The 19,077-nt window shown below is 51.7% G+C and overlaps 1 protein-coding gene across 1 annotated transcript in view; it reads left to right on the plus strand.

The window, feature by feature from the left end:
- The window catches only part of MICAL3 (microtubule associated monooxygenase, calponin and LIM domain containing 3), a 77,411-nt gene extending 58,533 nt beyond the window's left edge, over positions 1-18,878 (plus strand). Inside the window, exons 33-42 of the mRNA XM_072144735.1 lie at positions 75-169; positions 266-307; positions 4,205-4,255; positions 4,490-4,597; positions 4,678-4,771; positions 7,230-7,280; positions 11,889-11,954; positions 14,749-14,848; positions 17,236-17,309; positions 17,399-18,878. Of these exons, the coding sequence (XP_072000836.1) occupies positions 75-169; positions 266-307; positions 4,205-4,255; positions 4,490-4,597; positions 4,678-4,771; positions 7,230-7,280; positions 11,889-11,954; positions 14,749-14,848; positions 17,236-17,309; positions 17,399-17,583 (866 nt within the window). The 3' untranslated portion in view covers positions 17,584-18,878. The remainder of the gene's footprint in view (positions 1-74; positions 170-265; positions 308-4,204; positions 4,256-4,489; positions 4,598-4,677; positions 4,772-7,229; positions 7,281-11,888; positions 11,955-14,748; positions 14,849-17,235; positions 17,310-17,398) is intronic.
- The last annotated feature ends 199 nt before the right edge of the window (positions 18,879-19,077 follow it).

Raw genomic sequence — 19,077 nt, forward strand, 5'->3', positions numbered from 1 at the left:
GGTCGGGTGATGGTTTCCTGTCCGTATCCTGCCCCCTAGGCTAAATAACTTAGACCCAAAATCTTGTCCCTCAGAACTTCCTCTCAGACGTCACCTGAGCTTCTCAGAAGATTCAGATCTTTCTAGCGACGACGTCTTGGAAAAGTCCTCACAGAAGTCCAAGCGAGAGGTAAGTGCCCCTCACATCTTCCACTCGCGCTCCGTTTCAGCCTTTTTGTGGCTCATATGGTGGACATCATCTCACTATCACGCTTCCATCACTCAGCGACGTCTCAACAACAATTTTTTCCTGGATAGAGATGATGAGGTATTGTGCTTCGTCCCGAGTAGTTGGAGATTTCTAGTCATTCAGAGCTTCTTGTAGTCTGCCCTATAGTGACCTCCACCCAAGTCACTGTATCTAGTGTCCTCCATCTTACTCCTGGTGTCCCCATCAGTCCTATAGTGACCTCCACCCAAGTCACTGTACCTAGTGTCCTCCATCTTACTCCTGGTGTCCCCATCAGTCCTAAAGTGACCTCCACCCAAGTCACCGTACCTAGTGTCCTCCATCTTACTCCTGGTGTCCCCATCAGTCCTAAAGTGACCTCCACCCAAGTCACCGTACCTAGTGTCCTCCATCTTACTCCTGGTGTCCCCATCAGTCCTAAAGTGACCTCCACCCAAGTCACCGTACCTAGTGTCCTCCATCTTACTCCTGGTGTCCCCATCAGTCCTAAAGTGACCTCTACCCAAGTCACTGTACCTAGTGTCCTCCATCTTACTCCTGGTGTCCCCATCAGTCCTAAAGTGACCTCCACCCAAGTCACTGTACCTAGTGTCCTCCATCTTTACTCCTGGTGTCCCCATCGGTCCTAAAGTGACCTCCACCCAAGTCACTGTATCTAGTGTCCTCCATCTTACTCCTGGTGTCCTCCATCTTACTCCTGGTGTCCCCATCGGCCCTAAAGTGACCTCCACCCAAGTCACTGTACCTAGTGTCCTCCATCTTTACTCCTGGTGTCCCCATCGGTCCTAAAGTGACCTCCACCCAAGTCACTGTATCTAGTGTCCTCCATCTTACTCCTGGTGTCCTCCATCTTACTCCTGGTGTCCCCATCGGCCCTAAAGTGACCTCCACCCAAGTCACTGTATCTAGTGTCCTCCATCTTACTCCTGGTGTCCCCATCAGTCCTAAAGTGACCTCCACCCAAGTCACTGTATCTAGTGTCCTCCATCTTACTCCTGGTGTCCCCATCAGTCCTAAAGTGACCTCCATCCCAGTCACTGTATCTAGTGTCCTCCATCTTACTCCTGGTGTCCCCATCAGTCCTAAAGTGACCTCCACCCAAGTCACCGTACCTAGTGTCCTCCATCTTACTCCTGGTGTCCCCATCAGTCCTAAAGTGACCTCCACCCAAGTCACTGTACCTAGTGTCCTCCATCTTACTCCTGGTGTCCCCATCGGTCCTAAAGTGACCTCCACCCAAGTCACTGTATCTAGTGTCCTCCATCTTACTCCTGGTGTCTTGCATCTTACTCCTGGTGTCCCCATCGGTCCTAAAGTGTCCTCCACCCAAGTCACTGTACATAGTGTCCTCCATCTTACTCCTGGTGTCCCCATCAGTCCTAAAGTGACCTCCACCCAAGTCACCGGACCTAGTGTCCTCCATCTTACCCCTGGTGTCCCCATCAGTCCTAAAGTGACCTCCACCCAAGTCACCGTATCTAGTGTCCTCCATCTTACTCCTGGTGTCCCCATCAGTCCTAAAGTGACCTCCATCCCAGTCACCGTACCTAGTGTCCTCCATCTTACTCCTGGTGTCCCCATCAGTCCTAAAGTGACCTCCACCCAAGTCACTGTATCTAGTGTCCTCCATCTTACTCCTGGTGTCCCCATCAGTCCTATAGTGACCTCCACCCAAGTCACCGTATCTAGTGTCCTCCATCTTACTCCTGGTGTCCCCATCTGCCCTAAAGTGACCTCCACCCAAGTCACCGTATCTAGTGTCCTCCATCTTACTCCTGGTGTCCCCATCAGTCCTAAAGTGACCTCCACCCAAGTCACTGTATCTAGTGTCCTCCATCTTACTCCTGGTGTCCCCATCAGTCCTAAAGTGACCTCCACCCAAGTCACTGTACCTAGTGTCCTCCATCTTACTCCTGGTGTCCCCATCAGTCCTAAAGTGACCTCCATCCCAGTCACTGTATCTAGTGTCCTCCATCTTACTCCTGGTGTCCCCATCAGTCCTAAAGTGACCTCCACCCAAGTCACCGTACCTAGTGTCCTCCATCTTACTCCTGGTGTCCCCATCAGTCCTAAAGTGACCTCCACCCAAGTCACTGTACCTAGTGTCCTCCATCTTACTCCTGGTGTCCCCATCGGTCCTAAAGTGACCTCCACCCAAGTCACTGTATCTAGTGTCCTCCATCTTACTCCTGGTGTCTTGCATCTTACTCCTGGTGTCCCCATCGGTCCTAAAGTGTCCTCCACCCAAGTCACTGTACATAGTGTCCTCCATCTTACTCCTGGTGTCCCCATCAGTCCTAAAGTGACCTCCACCCAAGTCACCGGACCTAGTGTCCTCCATCTTACCCCTGGTGTCCCCATCAGTCCTAAAGTGACCTCCACCCAAGTCACCGTATCTAGTGTCCTCCATCTTACTCCTGGTGTCCCCATCAGTCCTAAAGTGACCTCCATCCCAGTCACCGTACCTAGTGTCCTCCATCTTACTCCTGGTGTCCCCATCAGTCCTAAAGTGACCTCCACCCAAGTCACTGTATCTAGTGTCCTCCATCTTACTCCTGGTGTCCCCATCAGTCCTATAGTGACCTCCACCCAAGTCACCGTATCTAGTGTCCTCCATCTTACTCCTGGTGTCCCCATCTGCCCTAAAGTGACCTCCACCCAAGTCACCGTACCTAGTGTCCTCCATCTTACTCCTGGTGTCCCCATCAGTCCTAAAGTGGCTGCTGAGTGGGTAACAGGACTTTTGGAGGCCTTCTCTAACCACCTTGGGAGCCACCTGTGACTGTGTCCCCTCAATGGCGGCACTAGAGGAAGGCCGTATCCCAACATCCTCCTCCTGCAGCCATGTTTAACCTCCATTTTGTGGGGCGGGGCCTATGGAAACATCATGTGACGCGTGTTTCCTGTCTCCCGTAGTAACGCTTCCCATTGTGTCCTTGTCGTGTCCATCTCCAGCAGCTAATTGTATTAATAAAGCTTGGAAAATGGAGGCTTCAATCACGGTCTCCATTTTTCCGGCACCATCCATTATCCGGTGTCCTCCTTGTTAACGATTTTTATAATTCTACTAAAAAAAAAGTAATGATTAAAAATAAATTGACACATTGTAACAAACTCGCAGCTGTTATAACCCCGCCTCTTGCTGATTATGTTCAGCAATAACGAGGGGCTCATGTAAAGAACCAAAACGAGCAAAATGGCGGAGGATGGCCAGTGCCGACCAATCAGAACGCTACATTTACCTTCTATTGTGGACTTTACCGACCAATCAGACTGAAACAAGAAGTAAAACGAGAGATCGGATTGGTCGATGAGGATGTGGAGTAACCATGTAGATTCCGGCAGTGTGGAAAGTGAAAGCAGGAATCCTATTGGTCTGCGGCGGCCAGTAAGATTTCAGCTCTTATTTTTCTAGCATTGCCTGGCATGTAAGCCACTATCTGATTGGTTGCTGTGACCAGTCCTCTGCTTGCTGTACGCCTTGGTTTTCTAAGTATGACCCTCTGATGTTTTAGGCTCTTGTGCTGCCGGGGAGGTTGTGTAATAAAACTACAACTCCCAGCATGCCTCAGCATTGTCATACATAGCAACATGCAGATCCAAATTCTCCCACTTCCATATATGGAGTTGCCCTCGAAATGGCATAAACCACACCTATTTATGTTAATTATCATAAAGCCGGCCGTTTTTTTTTGTCACACATACGGGTGATTGGACAAGCATTTGGGACCACCCAGCTTTCCACAGACCCTGAGGGGTAATGGCGGCCATATTGGATGATTTGGACAATCTAGTGTAACGCTCCCCGGCAGCCAATGAGCAGATTTTCATTATTCATTTATTATTCATTTGTTTGTTTTTGTTTTTTTCATGTCGTTATTGTTTTTAATTCTTGTTTTTTTTAATTTTTTCCATTTTGCTTTAACCTGATTAATTTGCTTGGTTTCTCCCTCCGGCTGTTTGTTGTTGTGTCAGTCGGTCTATGTCCCCCACGCTCTGGCGTTCAGACGGTCGTATTCATCAAAGGTAGTGACATCGTTCCGCTGCTTCATACATCTGTCCCTGCTGAGACCCCCGGGGGCTCTACACGGGGGTCCGGCACATCCCCTTTATTCTTGCATGCTGGTACTTACCTCTATGACATAGCGGTGAGGCACTGGTGGGGTCTGTAGCGACAGGGTGTGCCTCATGGGGTGTGAGGGTATTTTGGAGGGTCATTGCTGTGCATTCTGGGGGTCTCATGCCGTCTCCCTCCTATAGAAAACCTACACGGACGAGGAGCTGAGCGCTAAGCTGACCAAGCGGGTGCAGAAGGCGGCTCGGAGGCAGGCCAAGCAGGAGGAGCTGAAGAGGCTGCACCGGGCACAGGTAGCGCAGCCCCCCCCACAGGTGTGACTACCCCCTTATATCATCGCCCCGGTAGGTGATCATCTCCTATCCTCTTGCAGATAATTCAGCGTCAGCTGGAGCAGGTGGAGGAGAAGCAGCGTCAGCTAGAGGAGCGGGGGGTGGCCGTGGAGAAGGCGCTGCGAGGAGAAGCCGGTAACTATCTACACCTCTATATCTGAGCCATTGTCACATCCTGTATAGATCCAGCGTCTATACTAACCACAGTATATGGGATCCCCACCCCCTCCCCACCCTTGTCTCCCCGACGTTGGGTCCCGACTTGTGTGATCAGCTTGTGTTTTATGTTGTCGCCTTTACAGGTTGTTTTATAACGGCCCTCCTCATTTCTGAGAATCCCATGTGTGAACATCTGGAATAATCTATAGGTCTCTTATATGTGGTAGGGGGGGTCCGGTGCCCTATCAATAATACACAGTAATGTACCCGGAGGCATGAGGTAGATGGTGCCTCCTGCCGCGGTTGTGGCCCTGTGTATTATTATATGGCCTCGGCTGAAGGGCTCCCCGCAGGGATCGGTAGACTCCGCCCACACATACATCAAGGGAGCCACGCCCTTCTATTAAACGTAGGCTCCGCCTTTCTACTACTTCACAGAGGGCTTCCTTTTACATTTCAGTTTGTAAATAATCCTTAGTGTCATTTACCGCTAATTTCTTGTCTCTGTGACTCCTCCCCCTCCGGATCCTCGTGTTAATTGGGTATTTTTAGGTCTCCTAGTTTAAGTTTGTCTGTAACCGTACTCATCCATGACCATTATAACGTTATACAAAGCTTCAAATCCTCTGCATGTATTATACAATGCCGTTCTAGCTGCCTGCCGCCACCACTAGGGGGAGCTCACTGCATACAGATTTACATTGGAGACTTATACATCTGTATGCAGTGAGCTCCCCCTAGTGGTGGCCGCAGGTTCCTATTACATCGCACGTCTCTGTCTGTTCATGGGGTTTGGAGCTTTGTGTTAGGGATATGGACTAATACCAGGATGTAATATGGAAGAGCTCATCATGAAATGTGGGATCTGTGGAATGTCTTCTTCTGACTTTGAGTTTGGTCGGGTTGGGATATTCGGTGGTTACTGCTGGAGATGATGGGAGAAGATTCCTCCACCCACTGCTTAGTGTTTCCATCTGTCTGCTCAATGTTGTGCATGATGATGTCCTCTGCTCCTCTTCTCACTGTCTCTCCTGCTCTGGAACCTTCTTCTCTGTCTCCTCATCTTCATCTCTTGTGGTTGTCCTGTAACTCCATCCCAGATCTACAAACCTGATCGGGTCTCCATTATCCCTACCAAACTTCCACCTCATGTTCAGCAGTCCTACAAACCCTCCTCCGTGCCTCCACCAACCTTACCAAACCTCATATGACCGCACAAGTGCCTCCATCCATACTCCAACAGTCCTGCTAGATCTACATCCATGCTTCACTATCCAACTATACCAGAAGTCCACCAACCGTACTGCACCTCCCAGCTTCATCATCAATACCAGACCTTCAGACGTCCAGACCTCCAACCCTACCAGACCTCCAGCCCTACCAGACCTCCAACCCTTCCAGACCTCCAACCCTACCAGACCTCCAGCCCTTCCAGACCTCCAACCCTTCCAGACCTCCAACCCTACCAGACCTCCAACCCTACCAGACCTCCAACCCTTCCAGACCTCCAACCCTACCAGACCTCCAACCCTTCCAGACCTCCAACCCTTCCAGACCTCCGGCCCTTCCAGACCTCCGGCCCTTCCAGACCTCCGGCCCTACCAGACGTCCGGCCCTTCCAGACCTCCAACCCTACCAGACCTCCGGCCCTTCCAGACCTCCGGCCCTTCCAGACCTCCGGCCCTTCCAGACCTCCGGCCCTTCCAGACCTCCGGCCCTTCCAGACCTCCGGCCCTTCCAGACCTCCGGCCCTTCCAGACCTCCGGCCCTTCCAGACCTCCGGCCCTTCCAGACCTCCAACCCTTCCAGACCTCCAACCCTACCAGACCTCCAACCCTACCAGACCTCCGGCCCTTCCAGACCTCCGGCCCTTCCAGACCTCCGGCCCTTCCAGACCTCCAACCCTTCCAGACCTCCGGCCCTTCCAGACCTCCGGCCCTTCCAGACCTCCGGCCCTTCCAGACCTCCGGCCCTTCCAGACCTCCAACCCTTCCAGACGTCCGGCCCTTCCAGACGTCCAACCCTACCAGACCTCCAACCCTACCAGACCTCCAGCCCTTCCAGACCTCCAACCCTACCAGACCTCCAACCCTACCAGACCTCCAACCCTACCAGACCTCCAACCCTACCAGACCTCCAACCCTACCAGACCTCCAACCCTACCAGACCTCCAACCCTACCAGACGTCCATCGTACATCACTAATTCTACCAACCATACTAGATCCCCCCTCCAACTCTACTAGACCTCCTCCACCCCATTTCCCCAACCATCCACACTCCAACCATACCCGACCCCAGAACAAGCACACCAGACCTCCACCCCAGGTCCACCGCCTGTTCCCCGGACATTAACCCTTCCCGCTCTTGCTCTTGTTCTCTCTCTGTCTTTCTCTGTTGTCAGTGCAATAACTCTCTTCACAATTCCTGTTGTAGACTATTGGGGAGAGTCTTATTACAGTGACCTCATCGATGTGCACCTGGGTGGTATGTATGCCCATCACCCCCATACTAACCCGCACCCCCACCTATTACACCCCCCCCCCCCCCCCCCGTGCCTCCTAAATCCTGGCATCAAAGCAACAAGAAGAAATTGTATTAAAACAAGGGACCCCCACCCCCCACGACATTATAATCACCAATGTGTAATAATCAGGTATCCAAGCCGTGGTGTGGGATACGGTCTGCTCCGCTGTGTATCTCATCCTTTAATGTGTGATACTGTCTGCTCCGCTGTGTATCTCATCCTATCCTGTGTGATACTGTCTGCTGAGCTGTGTATCTAATCCCATCCTGTGTGATACTGCCTGCTGAGCTGTGTATCTCATCCTGTAATGTGTGATACTGTCTGCTGAGCTGTGTATCTAATCCTCTCCTGTGTGATACTGTCTGCTGAGCTGTGTATCTAATCCTCTCCTGTGTGATACTGAATGCTGAGCTGTGTATCTCATCCCATCATGTGTTGATGCAGTCTGCTGAGCTGTGTATCTAATCCTCTGCTGTTTGATACTGGTGAGCTGTGTATCTAATCCTCTCCTATTTGATACTGCTGAGCTGTGTATCTAATCCTATCCTGTGTGATACTGTCTGCTGAGCTGTGTATCTGATCCTATCCTGTGTGATACTGTCTGCTGAGCTGTGTATCTAATCCTATCCTGTGTGATACTGTCTGCTGAGCTGTGTATCTAATCCTCTCCTGTGTGATACTGCCTGCTGAGCTGTGTATCTAATCCTATCCTGTGTGATACTGTCTGCCGAGCTGTGTATCTAATCCTATCCTGTGTGATACTGCCTGCTGAGCTGTGTATCTAATCCCATCCTGTGTGATACTGTCTGCTGAGCCATGTATCTAATCCTATCCTGTGTGATACTGCCTGCTGAGCTGTGTATCTAATCGTATCCTGTGTGATACAGTCTGCTGAGCCATGTATCTAATCCTATCCTGTGTGATACTGCCTGCTGAGCTGCGTATCCAATCCTCTCCTGTGTGATACTGCTGAGCTGTGTATCTAATCCTCTCCTGTGTGATACAGTCTGCTGAGCTGTGTATCTAATCCCATCATGTGTGATGCTGCCTGCTGAGCTGTGTATCTAATCCCATCCTGTGTGATACTGTCTGCTGAGCTGTGTATCTAATCCCATCCTGTGTGATACAGTCTGCTGAGCTGTGTATCTAATCCTCTCCTGTGTGATACTGTCTGCTGAGCTATGTATCTAATCCTCTCCTGTGTGATACTGTCTGCTGAGCTGTGTATCTAATCCCATCCTGTGTAATACATTCTGCAGAGCTGTGTATCTAATCCTATCCTGTGTGATACTGCCTGCTATGCTGTGTACCTAATCCTATCCTGTGTGATACTGTCTGCTGAGCCGTGTATCTAATCCTATCCTGTGTGATACTGTCTGCTGAGCTGTGTATCTAATCCTATCCTGTGTGATACTGCCTGCTGAGCTGTGTATCTAATCCTATCCTGTGTGATACTGCCTGCTGAGCTGTGTATCTAATCCTCTCCTGTGTGATACTGTCTGCTGAGCTGTGTATCTAATCCTATCCTGTGTGATACTGTCTGCTGAGCTGTGTATCTAATCCTCTCCTGTGTGATACTGTCTGCTGAGCTGTGTATCTAATCCTCTCCTGTGTGATACTGTCTGCTGAGCTGTGTATCTAATCCTATCCTGTGTGATACTGACTGCTATGCTGTGTACCTAATCCTATCCTGTGTGATACTGTCTGCTGAGCTGTGTATCTAATCCTATCCTGTGTGATACTGTCTGCTGAGCTGTGTATCTAATCCTATCCTGTGTGATACTGTCTGCTGAGCTGTGTATCTAATCCTCTCCTGTGTGATACTGTCTGCTGAGCTGTGTATCTAATCCTATCCTGTGTGATACTGTCTGCTGAGCTGTGTATCTAATCCTCTCCTGTGTGATACTGTCTGCTGAGCTGTGTATCTAATCCTATCCTGTGTGATACTGTCTGCTGAGCTGTGTATCTAATCCTCTCCTGTGTGATACTGTCTGCTGAGCTGTGTATCTAATCCTATCCTGTGTGATACTGTCTGCTGAGCTGTGTATCTAATCCTCTCCTGTGTGATACTGTCTGCTGAGCTGTGTATCTAATCCTATCCTGTGTGATACTGTCTGCTGAGCTGTGTATCTAATCCTATCCTGTGTGATACTGTCTGCTGAGCTGTGTATCTAATCCTATCCTGTGTGATACTGCTGAGCTGTGTATCTAATCCTATCCTGTGTGATACTGCTGAGCTGTGTATCTAATCCTCTCCTGTGTGATACTGTCTGCTGAGCTGTGTATCTAATCCTATCCTGTGTGATACTGACTGCTATGCTGTGTACCTAATCCTATCCTGTGTGATACTGTCTGCTGAGCTGTGTATCTAATCCTATCCTGTGTGATACTGTCTGCTGAGCTGTGTATCTAATCCTCTCCTGTGTGATACTGTCTGCTGAGCTGTGTATCTAATCCTCTCCTGTGTGATACTGTCTGCTGAGCTGTGTATCTAATCCTATCCTGTGTGATACTGTCTGCTGAGCTGTGTATCTAATCCTATCCTGTGTGATACTGTCTGCTGAGCTGTGTATCTAATCCTATCCTGTGTGATACTGCTGAGCTGTGTATCTAATCCTATCCTGTGTGATACTGCTGAGCTGTGTATCTAATCCTCTCCTGTGTGATACTGTCTGCTGAGCTGTGTATCTAATCCTATCCTGTGTGATACTGCTGAGCTGTGTATCTAATCCTCTCCTGTGTGATACTGTCTGCTGAGCTGTGTATCTAATCCTATCCTGTGTGATACTGACTGCTATGCTGTGTACCTAATCCTATCCTGTGTGATACTGTCTGCTGAGCTGTGTATCTAATCCTATCCTGTGTGATACTGTCTGCTGAGCTGTGTATCTAATCCTATCCTGTGTGATACTGCTGAGCTGTGTATCTAATCCTCTCCTGTGTGATACTGTCTGCTGAGCTGTGTATCTAATCCTCTCCTGTGTGATACTGACTGCTATGCTGTGTACCTAATCCTATCCTGTGTGATACTGTCTGCTGAGCTGTGTATCTAATCCTATCCTGTGTGATACTGACTGCTGAGCTGTGTATCTAATCCTCTCCTGTGTGATACTGTCTGCTGAGCTGTGTATCTAATCCTATCCTGTGTGATACTGCCTGCTGAGCTGTGTATCTAATCCTATCCTGTGTGATACTGTCTGCTGAGCTGTGTATCTAATCCTATCCTGTGTGATACTGTCTGCTGAGCTGTGTATCTAATCCTATCCTGTGTGATACTGTCTGCTGAGCTGTGTATCTAATCCTATCCTGTGTGATACTGCTGAGCTGTGTATCTAATCCTATCCTGTGTGATACTGCCTGCTGAGCTGTGTATCTAATCCTCTCCTGTGTGATACTGTCTGTGTATCTAATCCTATCCTGTGTGATACTGCCTGCTGAGCTGTGTATCTAATCCTCTCCTGTGTGATACTGTCTGTGTATCTAATCCTATCCTGTGTGATACTGCCTGCTGAGCTGTGTATCTAATACTCTCCTGTGTGATACTGTCTGTGTATCTAATCCTATCCCATATCTTCATCATCTGATGAAGGCAAATGAAACCTTTTAGAGTTGTGTATGTAAGTTGTATCTAAGCTCGTTGTGTGAGATACTGAATTAAGTTATCAAATAATCTCATGGCTTCTATTAAATTATCTGACTAATTAGAATTCTGTATATAATGGGAGCGGTGGGACCTGGGGTGATGACCCAGACACCTCAGAGGGGTAGGTGGACCACATGCCAGGGTCATCCTGCTGGACCCAGAAAAGCTGTGGTCCCCGGCCCGGTGCCGAGCGTCTGGTCCCCCGGCCCGGTGCCGAGCGTCTGGTCCCCCGGCCTGGTGCCGGGCGTCTGGTCCCCCGGCCTGGTGCCGGGCGTCTGGTCCCCCGGCCCGGTGCCGAGCGTCTGGTCCCCCGGCCCGGTGCCGAGCGTCTGGTCCCTGCCGGATGGGGCCATTGACCTCCCAGGGGGTAGAGGGGCAGATTTTCAGGGTTGTGTATATGATGGAGAGAATTTTTCTGCCTGCTCTACCACTAGGGGAGCTGTGGAGCATCTGTATGCAGCAGTTTACAATGAGCTCCCTCTAGTGGTGGCCGCTGAAAACCTGAATGTAATGATGTAACTTTTCATGGTGTTCTCCAGCCCCTGATAATTGCAGCGTCATACACGGGATTCCAGAACCGGAGGAGCGGCCGCCATTCCCTACATTACTACAAGTTACATGTGGCTTCTATAACTTTGCTGTGTAGCGGGCGGCGTACTCGCTGCAGCCTGTGGGTGGCGCCGTGTGATGCGGTCTGATAAGATACAGGGTTATCCTGAAGGTCTTGTAGCTGCAGGGGTCGTGTTTTTTACCCGTTTTTGGGCCTGTTTTCCTACATTTTCTTCTTGCTGTTTCCTGCTCTCACGATATTTGTACTTTCTGCTTTCTTTCCTGTCTTGTCCGTCCCCCTCCTCCATTTCCACCCCCTGCCGCTCTGTTTTTCTGCCTCCACCATCTATTTGCCCCCATTTGTCATTCTCTCAAGTTGATCCCAATGCGGGGACTCCACGCCGCAGACCTATCTCCTTCTGCCCCTGCTGTGTCCATGAAGGTAATGTAGCTTTACTGCCCTGGCACGTCCTGGCTGACCTCCTGCCCCCGACTACTGCCCCTTCCTGTCTGTCCCACCAACACTTACTGACCACCGACTGACCCATGGATCACATGACTGACCACCGACCTCCCGACTGGCCCATCCAACATATGACTGACCACCCACCTCCCGGCCCGCCCATCCATCACATGACTGACTACCGACCTCCCGGCCCGCCCATCCATCACATGACTGACTACCGACCTCCCGGCCCCCCATCCATCACATGACTGACCACCGACCTCCCGACTGGCCCATCCATCACATGACTGACCACCTCCCGGCCCGCCCATCCATCACATGACTGACCACCGACCTCCCGACTGGCCCATCCAACATATGACTGACCACCCACCTCCCGGCCCGCCCATCCATCACATGACTGACTACCGACCTCCCGGCCCGCCCATCCATCACATGACTGACTACCGACCTCCCGGCCCCCCATCCATCACATGACTGACCACCGACCTCCCGACTGGCCCATCCATCACATGACTGACCACCGACCACCTGGCCCGCCCATCCATCACATGACTGACCACCGATCTCCCGACTGGCCCATCCATCACATGACTGACCACCGACCTCCCGACTGGCCCATCCATCACATGACTGACCACCGACCTCCCGGCCCCCCATCCATCACATGACTGACCACCGACCTCCCGGCCCCCCATCCATCACATGACTGACCACCGACCTCCCGGCCCGCCCATCCATCACATGAATGACCACCGACCTCCCGACTGGCCCATCCATCACATGACTGACCACCGACCTCCCGACTGGCCCATCCATCACATGACTGACCACCGACCACCTGGCCCGCCCATCCATCACATGACTGACCATTCACCTCCCGGCCCGACCATCCATCACATGACTGACCACCCACCTCCCGGCCCGCCCATCCATCACATGACTGACCACCGACCTCCCGACTGGACCATCCATCACATGACTGACCACCTACCACCTGGCCCGCCCATCCATCACATGACTGACCATTCACCTCCCGGCCCGACCATCCATCACATGACTGACCACCCACCTCCCGGCCCGCCCATCCATCACATGACTGACCACCCACCTCCCGGCCCGCCCATCCATCACATGACTGACCACCGACCTCCCGGCCCGCCCATCCATCACATGACTGACCACCGACCTCCAGGCCCGCCCATCCATCACATGACTGACCACCGACCTCCCGACCGGCCCATCCATCACATGACTGACCACCGACCTCCCGGCCGCACCATCCATCACATGACTGACCACCGACCTCCCGGCCCGCCCATCCATCACATGACTGACCACCGACCTCCCGGCCGCACCATCCATCACATGACTGACCACCGACCCCCCGGCCGCACCATCCATCACATGACTGACCACCGACCTCCCGGCCGCACCATCCATCACATGACTGACCACCGACCTCCCGGCCCATCCATCACATGACTGACCACCGACCTCCCGACTGGCCCGCCCATTCATCACATGACTGACCGCCCACCTCCCGGCCCGCCCATCCATCACATGACTGACCGCCCACCTCCCGGCCCGCCCATCCATCACATGACTGACCGCCCACCTCCCGGCCCCCCCATCCATCACATGACTGACCACCCACCTACCGGCCCGCCCATCCATCACATGACTGACCACCGACCTCCCGGCCCGCCCATCCATCACATGACTGACCACCGACCTCCCGGCCGCACCATCCATCACATGACTGACCACCGACCTCCCGGCCGCACCATCCATCACATGACTGACCACCGACCTCCCGGCCTGCCCATCCATCACATGACTGACCACTGACCTCCCGGCCCGCCCATCCATCACATGACTGACCACTGACCTCCCGGCCCGCCCATCCATCACATGACTGACCACCGACCTCCCGGCCCGCCCATCCATCACATGACTGACCACCGACCTCCCGACTGGCCCATCCATCACATGACTGACCACCGACCTCCCGACTGGCCCATCCATCACATGACTGACCACCGACCTCCCGGCCCGCCCATCCATCACATGACTGACCACCGACCTCCCAACTGGACCATCCATCACATGACTGACCACCGACCTCCAGGCCCGCCCATCCATCACATGACTGACCACCGACCTCCCGACTGGCCCGCCCATTCATCACATGACTGACCACCTACCACCTGGCCCGCCCATCCATCACATGACTGACCACCGACCTCCCGGCCCGCCCATCCATCACATGACTGATCACCCACCTCCAGGCCCGCCCATCCATCACATGACTGACCACCGACCACCTGGCCCGCCCATCCATCACATGACTGACCACCGACCTCCCGGCCGCACCATCCATCACATGACTGATAACGCCATTGCGCTTGTTTTGTTGCCTGGTGCATGAGCGGCTTGTGATGCAGGACGTGACGTGTGACCTCTGCGGGTCCTTTCCATCAGTCAGCGGGTTCTCTGGGGGTCCTGTATAGAGGGGCTTCCATCCGCTCCCATGTCCTGTCTTGTTGCCCGCCATTGGCTGGCTTTCCCGTGTGATGGCGCCATCTAGTGGAGGACGATCATATTGTATAATCCCCTGCGGTGATGATGCGGTTCCTGCAGGTCTCACCGGCGCCCCCTCCTGGCCGCTCCCTGTGATTGGCTTCATCTCCTCTTATCATTTTGCTTCTTTGCTTCTAATTTCCACTTATTTGTGATTCCAGAATAAAACATTTTGTGTCTGTTACAGGAATGGGCAAGAAGGACGACCCAAAACTCATGCAGGAATGGTTCCGCCTGGTGCAGGAGAAGAACGCGCTGGTCCGATACGAGTCCGAGCTCATGATATTGTAAGTCCTCACTAATAGTGTGATACTGTCTGCTGAGCTGTGTATCTAATCCCACCCTGTGTGATACTGTCTGCTGAGCTGTGTATCTAATCCCACCCTGTGTGATACTGCCTGCTGAGCTGTGTATCTAATCATATCCTGTGTGATGCTGCCTGCTGAGCTGTGTATCTAATCCTCTCCTGTGTGATACTCCCTGCTGAGCCGTGTATCTAATCCCATCCTGTGTGATACTGCCTGCTGAGCTGTGTATCTAATCCCATCCTGTGTGATACTGACTGCTGAGCTGTGTATCTAATCCTCTCCTGTGTGATACTGCCTGCTGAGCTGTGTATCTAATCCTCTCCTGTGTGATACTGTCTGCTGAGCCTTGCATCTAATCCTCTCCTGTGTGATACTGTCTGCTGAGCTGTGTATCTAATCCCATCCTGTGTGATACTGACTGCTGAGCTGTGTATCTAATCCTATCCTGTGTGATACAGTCTGCTGAGCTGTGTATCTAATCCTGTCCTGTGTGATGCTGTCTGCAGAGCTGTGTATCTCATCCTATCCTGTGTGATACAGTCTGCTGGGCTGTGTATCTAATCCTATCCTGTGTGATACTGTCTGCTGAGCTGTGTATCTAATCCTCTCCTGTGTGATACTGCCTGCTGAGCTGTGTATCTAATCCTATACTGTGTGATACTGCTGAGCTGTGTATCTAATCCTCTCCTGTGTGATACTGTCTGCTGAGCTGTGTATCTAATCCTCTCCTGTGTGATACTGTCTGCTGAGCTGTGTATCTAATCCCATCATGTGATACTGCCTGCTGAGCTGTGTATCTAATCCTATCCTGTGTGATACTGCCTGCTGAGCTGTGTATCTAATCCTATCCTGTGTGATACTGCCTGCTGAGCTGTGTATCTAATCCTATCCTGTGTGATACTGCCTGCTGAGCTGTGTATCTAATCCTATCCTGTGTGATACTGTCTGCTGAGCCGTGTATCTAATCCCATCCTGTGTGATACTGCCTGCTGAGCTGTGTATCTAATCCCATCCTGTGTGATACTGCCTGCTGAGCTGTGTATCTAATCCCATCCTGTGTGATACTGACTGCTGAGCTGTGTATCTAATCCTCTCCTGTGTGATACTGCCTGCTGAGCTGTGTATCTAATCCTCTCCTGTGTGATACTGTCTGCTGAGCTGTGTATCTAATCCTCTCCTGTGTGATACTGTCTGCTGAGCTGTGTATCTAATCCTATTCTGTGTGATACTGTCTGCTGAGCTGTGTATCTAATCCCATCATGTGATACTGCCTGCTGAGCTGTGTATCTAATCCTATCCTGTGTGATACTGCCTGCTGAGCTGTGTATCTAATCCTATCCTGTGTGATACTGCCTGCTGAGCTGTGTATCTAATCCTCTCCTGTGTGATACTGTCTGCTGAGCTGTGTATCTAATCCTGTCCTGTGTGATGCTGTGTATCTAATCCTATCCTGTGTGATACTGTCTGCTGAGCTGTGTATCTAATCCTCTCCTGTGTGATACTGCCTGCTGAGCTGTGTATCTAATCCTCTCCTGTGTGATACTGTCTGCTGAGCTGTGTATCTAATCCTCTCCTGTGTGATACTGTCTGCTGAGCTGTGTATCTAATCCTGTCCTGTGTGATGCTGTGTATCTAATCCTATCCTGTGTGATACTGCCTGCTGAGCTGTGTATCTAATCCTATCCTGTGTGATACTGCTGAGCCGTGTATCTAATCCTATCCTGTGTGATACTGCTGAGCTGTGTATCTAATCCTATCCTGTGTGATACTGTCTGCTGAGCTGTGTATCTAATCCTATCCTGTGTGATACATTCTGCTGAGCTGTGTATCTAATCCTATCCTGTGTGATACTGCCTGCTGAGCTGTGTATCTAATCCTATCCTGTGTGATACTGCCTGCTGAGCTGTGTATCTAATCCTATCCTGTGTGATACTGCCTGCTGAGCTGTGTATCTAATCCTATCCTGTGTGATACTGCCTGCTGAGCTGTGTATCTAATCCTATCCTGTGTGATACTGCCTGCTGAGCTGTGTATCTAATGCTATCCTGTGTGATACTGTCTGCTGAGCTGTGTATCTAATCCTCTCCTGTGTGATACTGTCTGCTGAGCTGTGTATCTAATCCTCTCCTGTGTGATACTCACTGCTGAGTTGTGTATCTAATCCTCTCCTGTGTGATACTGTCTGCTGAGCTGTGTATCTAATCCTCTCCTGTGTGATACTGCCTGCTGAGCTGTGTATCTAATCCTGTGTGATACTGTCTGCTGAGCCGTGTATCTAATCCTGTGTGATACTGCTGAGCCGTGTATCTAATCCTGTGTGATACTGCTGAGGCGTGTATCTAATCCTGTGTGATACTGCCCCCCAGTGCCCGGGAGCTGGAGCTGGAGGACCGGCAGAGTCGCCTCCAGCAGGAGCTGCGGGAGCGGATGGCGGTGGAGGGTGAGTGCTCGGGGGAGGGGCTTATGCTGGGGGATGGGCAGACTGTTTTGCAGCGTTGCAGTAAAGCGTTGCCTCTCTGCTTCTTGCAGACCAGCTGAAGAGCGAGCGCGAGCTGTCGGACGAGAAGCGGATCCTGAACGAGATGCTGGAGGTGGTGGAGCAGCGGGACGCGCTGGTGGCGCTGCTGGAGGAGCAGAGGCTGCGGGAGAAGGAGGAGGACAAGGACCTGGAGGAGGTCATGCTATCCAAGGGCTACAACATGAACTGGTCCTGAGGCTCCTCCCCCTGAGGAGACTCCTCCCCCTGCCTCCATCAGCTGTTACATGAACCCTTGCACAGCCCTGCGGAGTGCATCGGCACGCGGGGGCGGGGTTTTCCCATCATCCTTCGGGAGGAATACTTTGTTATTTTTCCAGTGAGAAGTCGGGAGCCGCGGTTTCTATTCAGGTTTACATTACGCTGCCATTGCCCGCGGCGCCGGCCAGCGCTTCCCCCCTCCCCCCGGGGTATTTGGCCACTAGGTGGCTCCTCCCCTTCCTCCTCCTCTCGTGTAGAAGATTTGAGTGTTTTTATTGTTTGTTTTTTATTTGAAGATGTTGGACCGATGGGCGTCGGCCTAGAAGGTAACTCCGCCCCCAATTGTCACACTTTGATCAGCGATTGTATCCCGACCAATGAATGGAGGCGTCGTATCTCATTCACTCCCCATGTCGGCCATTTTTGTATTGATGCATCATGGGAAGTGCCCAACCTTTATTATCAATTTTTTTTTTTTTTTTTTTTTTGCCCCCATCAACCAATCAGGTCAAGAGATGAATACTTCTTTCTTATTGGTCGACACTGGGTCACGCCCCTGCTTAAGCTGCTCGCACTAGCCAATAATAATTGTCGGTTACGTCACCAATTGGTCCGTCTGAATGCGGCCGACCTTATCGAGGGGACGGTGATGAGAGCAATACAGCCGGAGGTCAAAGGTCGCGCGTCTCTTAAAGGGGCGGGTCGTGTGTTTAGTACATTTTTTTTGTTACTTTTTTCGCCTGCTGAATTGTCTGATACGACTGAATGTCTTCACGTGGTTTATGTCGTCCATGTGACCCGCTGGATTCTCTGTTATCAGCCGCCATCACTTGCGACCAATACAAGAAGTTTGTTTACGAGTCCGGCGGTTACGTGGAAGGTGATTGGACGATTTATCCCGCTTTGTATGGGAAGCCATGACACCTGCTGCTCTGCACAGCCCCCGACCTGATCGAGGGTCCCGCTCACATTGGTCTTTCTACTTCATGGCGGAGGGTAAGGGGTTAAGCCCCCCCCCCAGTCCTGATCGTGACCCCTCAGGGCACCCGGTTGCTTGCGGGCGACCTCCTGCCTCAGTGCCCTAGGGGTCAGCACCAGACTCCTCCCCTTCCTGTCACAGTCACTGGGCGTGGCCTCCCCGCCCCCGGAAGTTGCGCAGACACTGTTATCACTTTGATTTTCTTCTTGTTTTTAATTTTGTCGATTTTAACTTATTTTTTAATACTTGAAAGAAGAGTTTTGCCGTTTTATGTATAAAAGGTTCAGAAATGATTTGTGTCTCCTAATTATTTCCTGACATTGTGTCCCCATGACAACACTTCCTGTTCTGCTGCTTCATTATAAGCTATTTGTGTGCAGCACAGGATATTCAGTGGTGACCTCTCCCCGCTGATAACAGAGAGTAATAGAGAGGATTCCCCTGCCACGTGCCGCAGCCACGTTCCTGCAAACACCTCGAGGTTTCTCCGCA

This window comes from Engystomops pustulosus, chromosome 4, assembly GCF_040894005.1.
Source record: "Engystomops pustulosus chromosome 4, aEngPut4.maternal, whole genome shotgun sequence".
Lineage (NCBI taxonomy): Eukaryota > Metazoa > Chordata > Amphibia > Anura > Leptodactylidae > Engystomops > Engystomops pustulosus.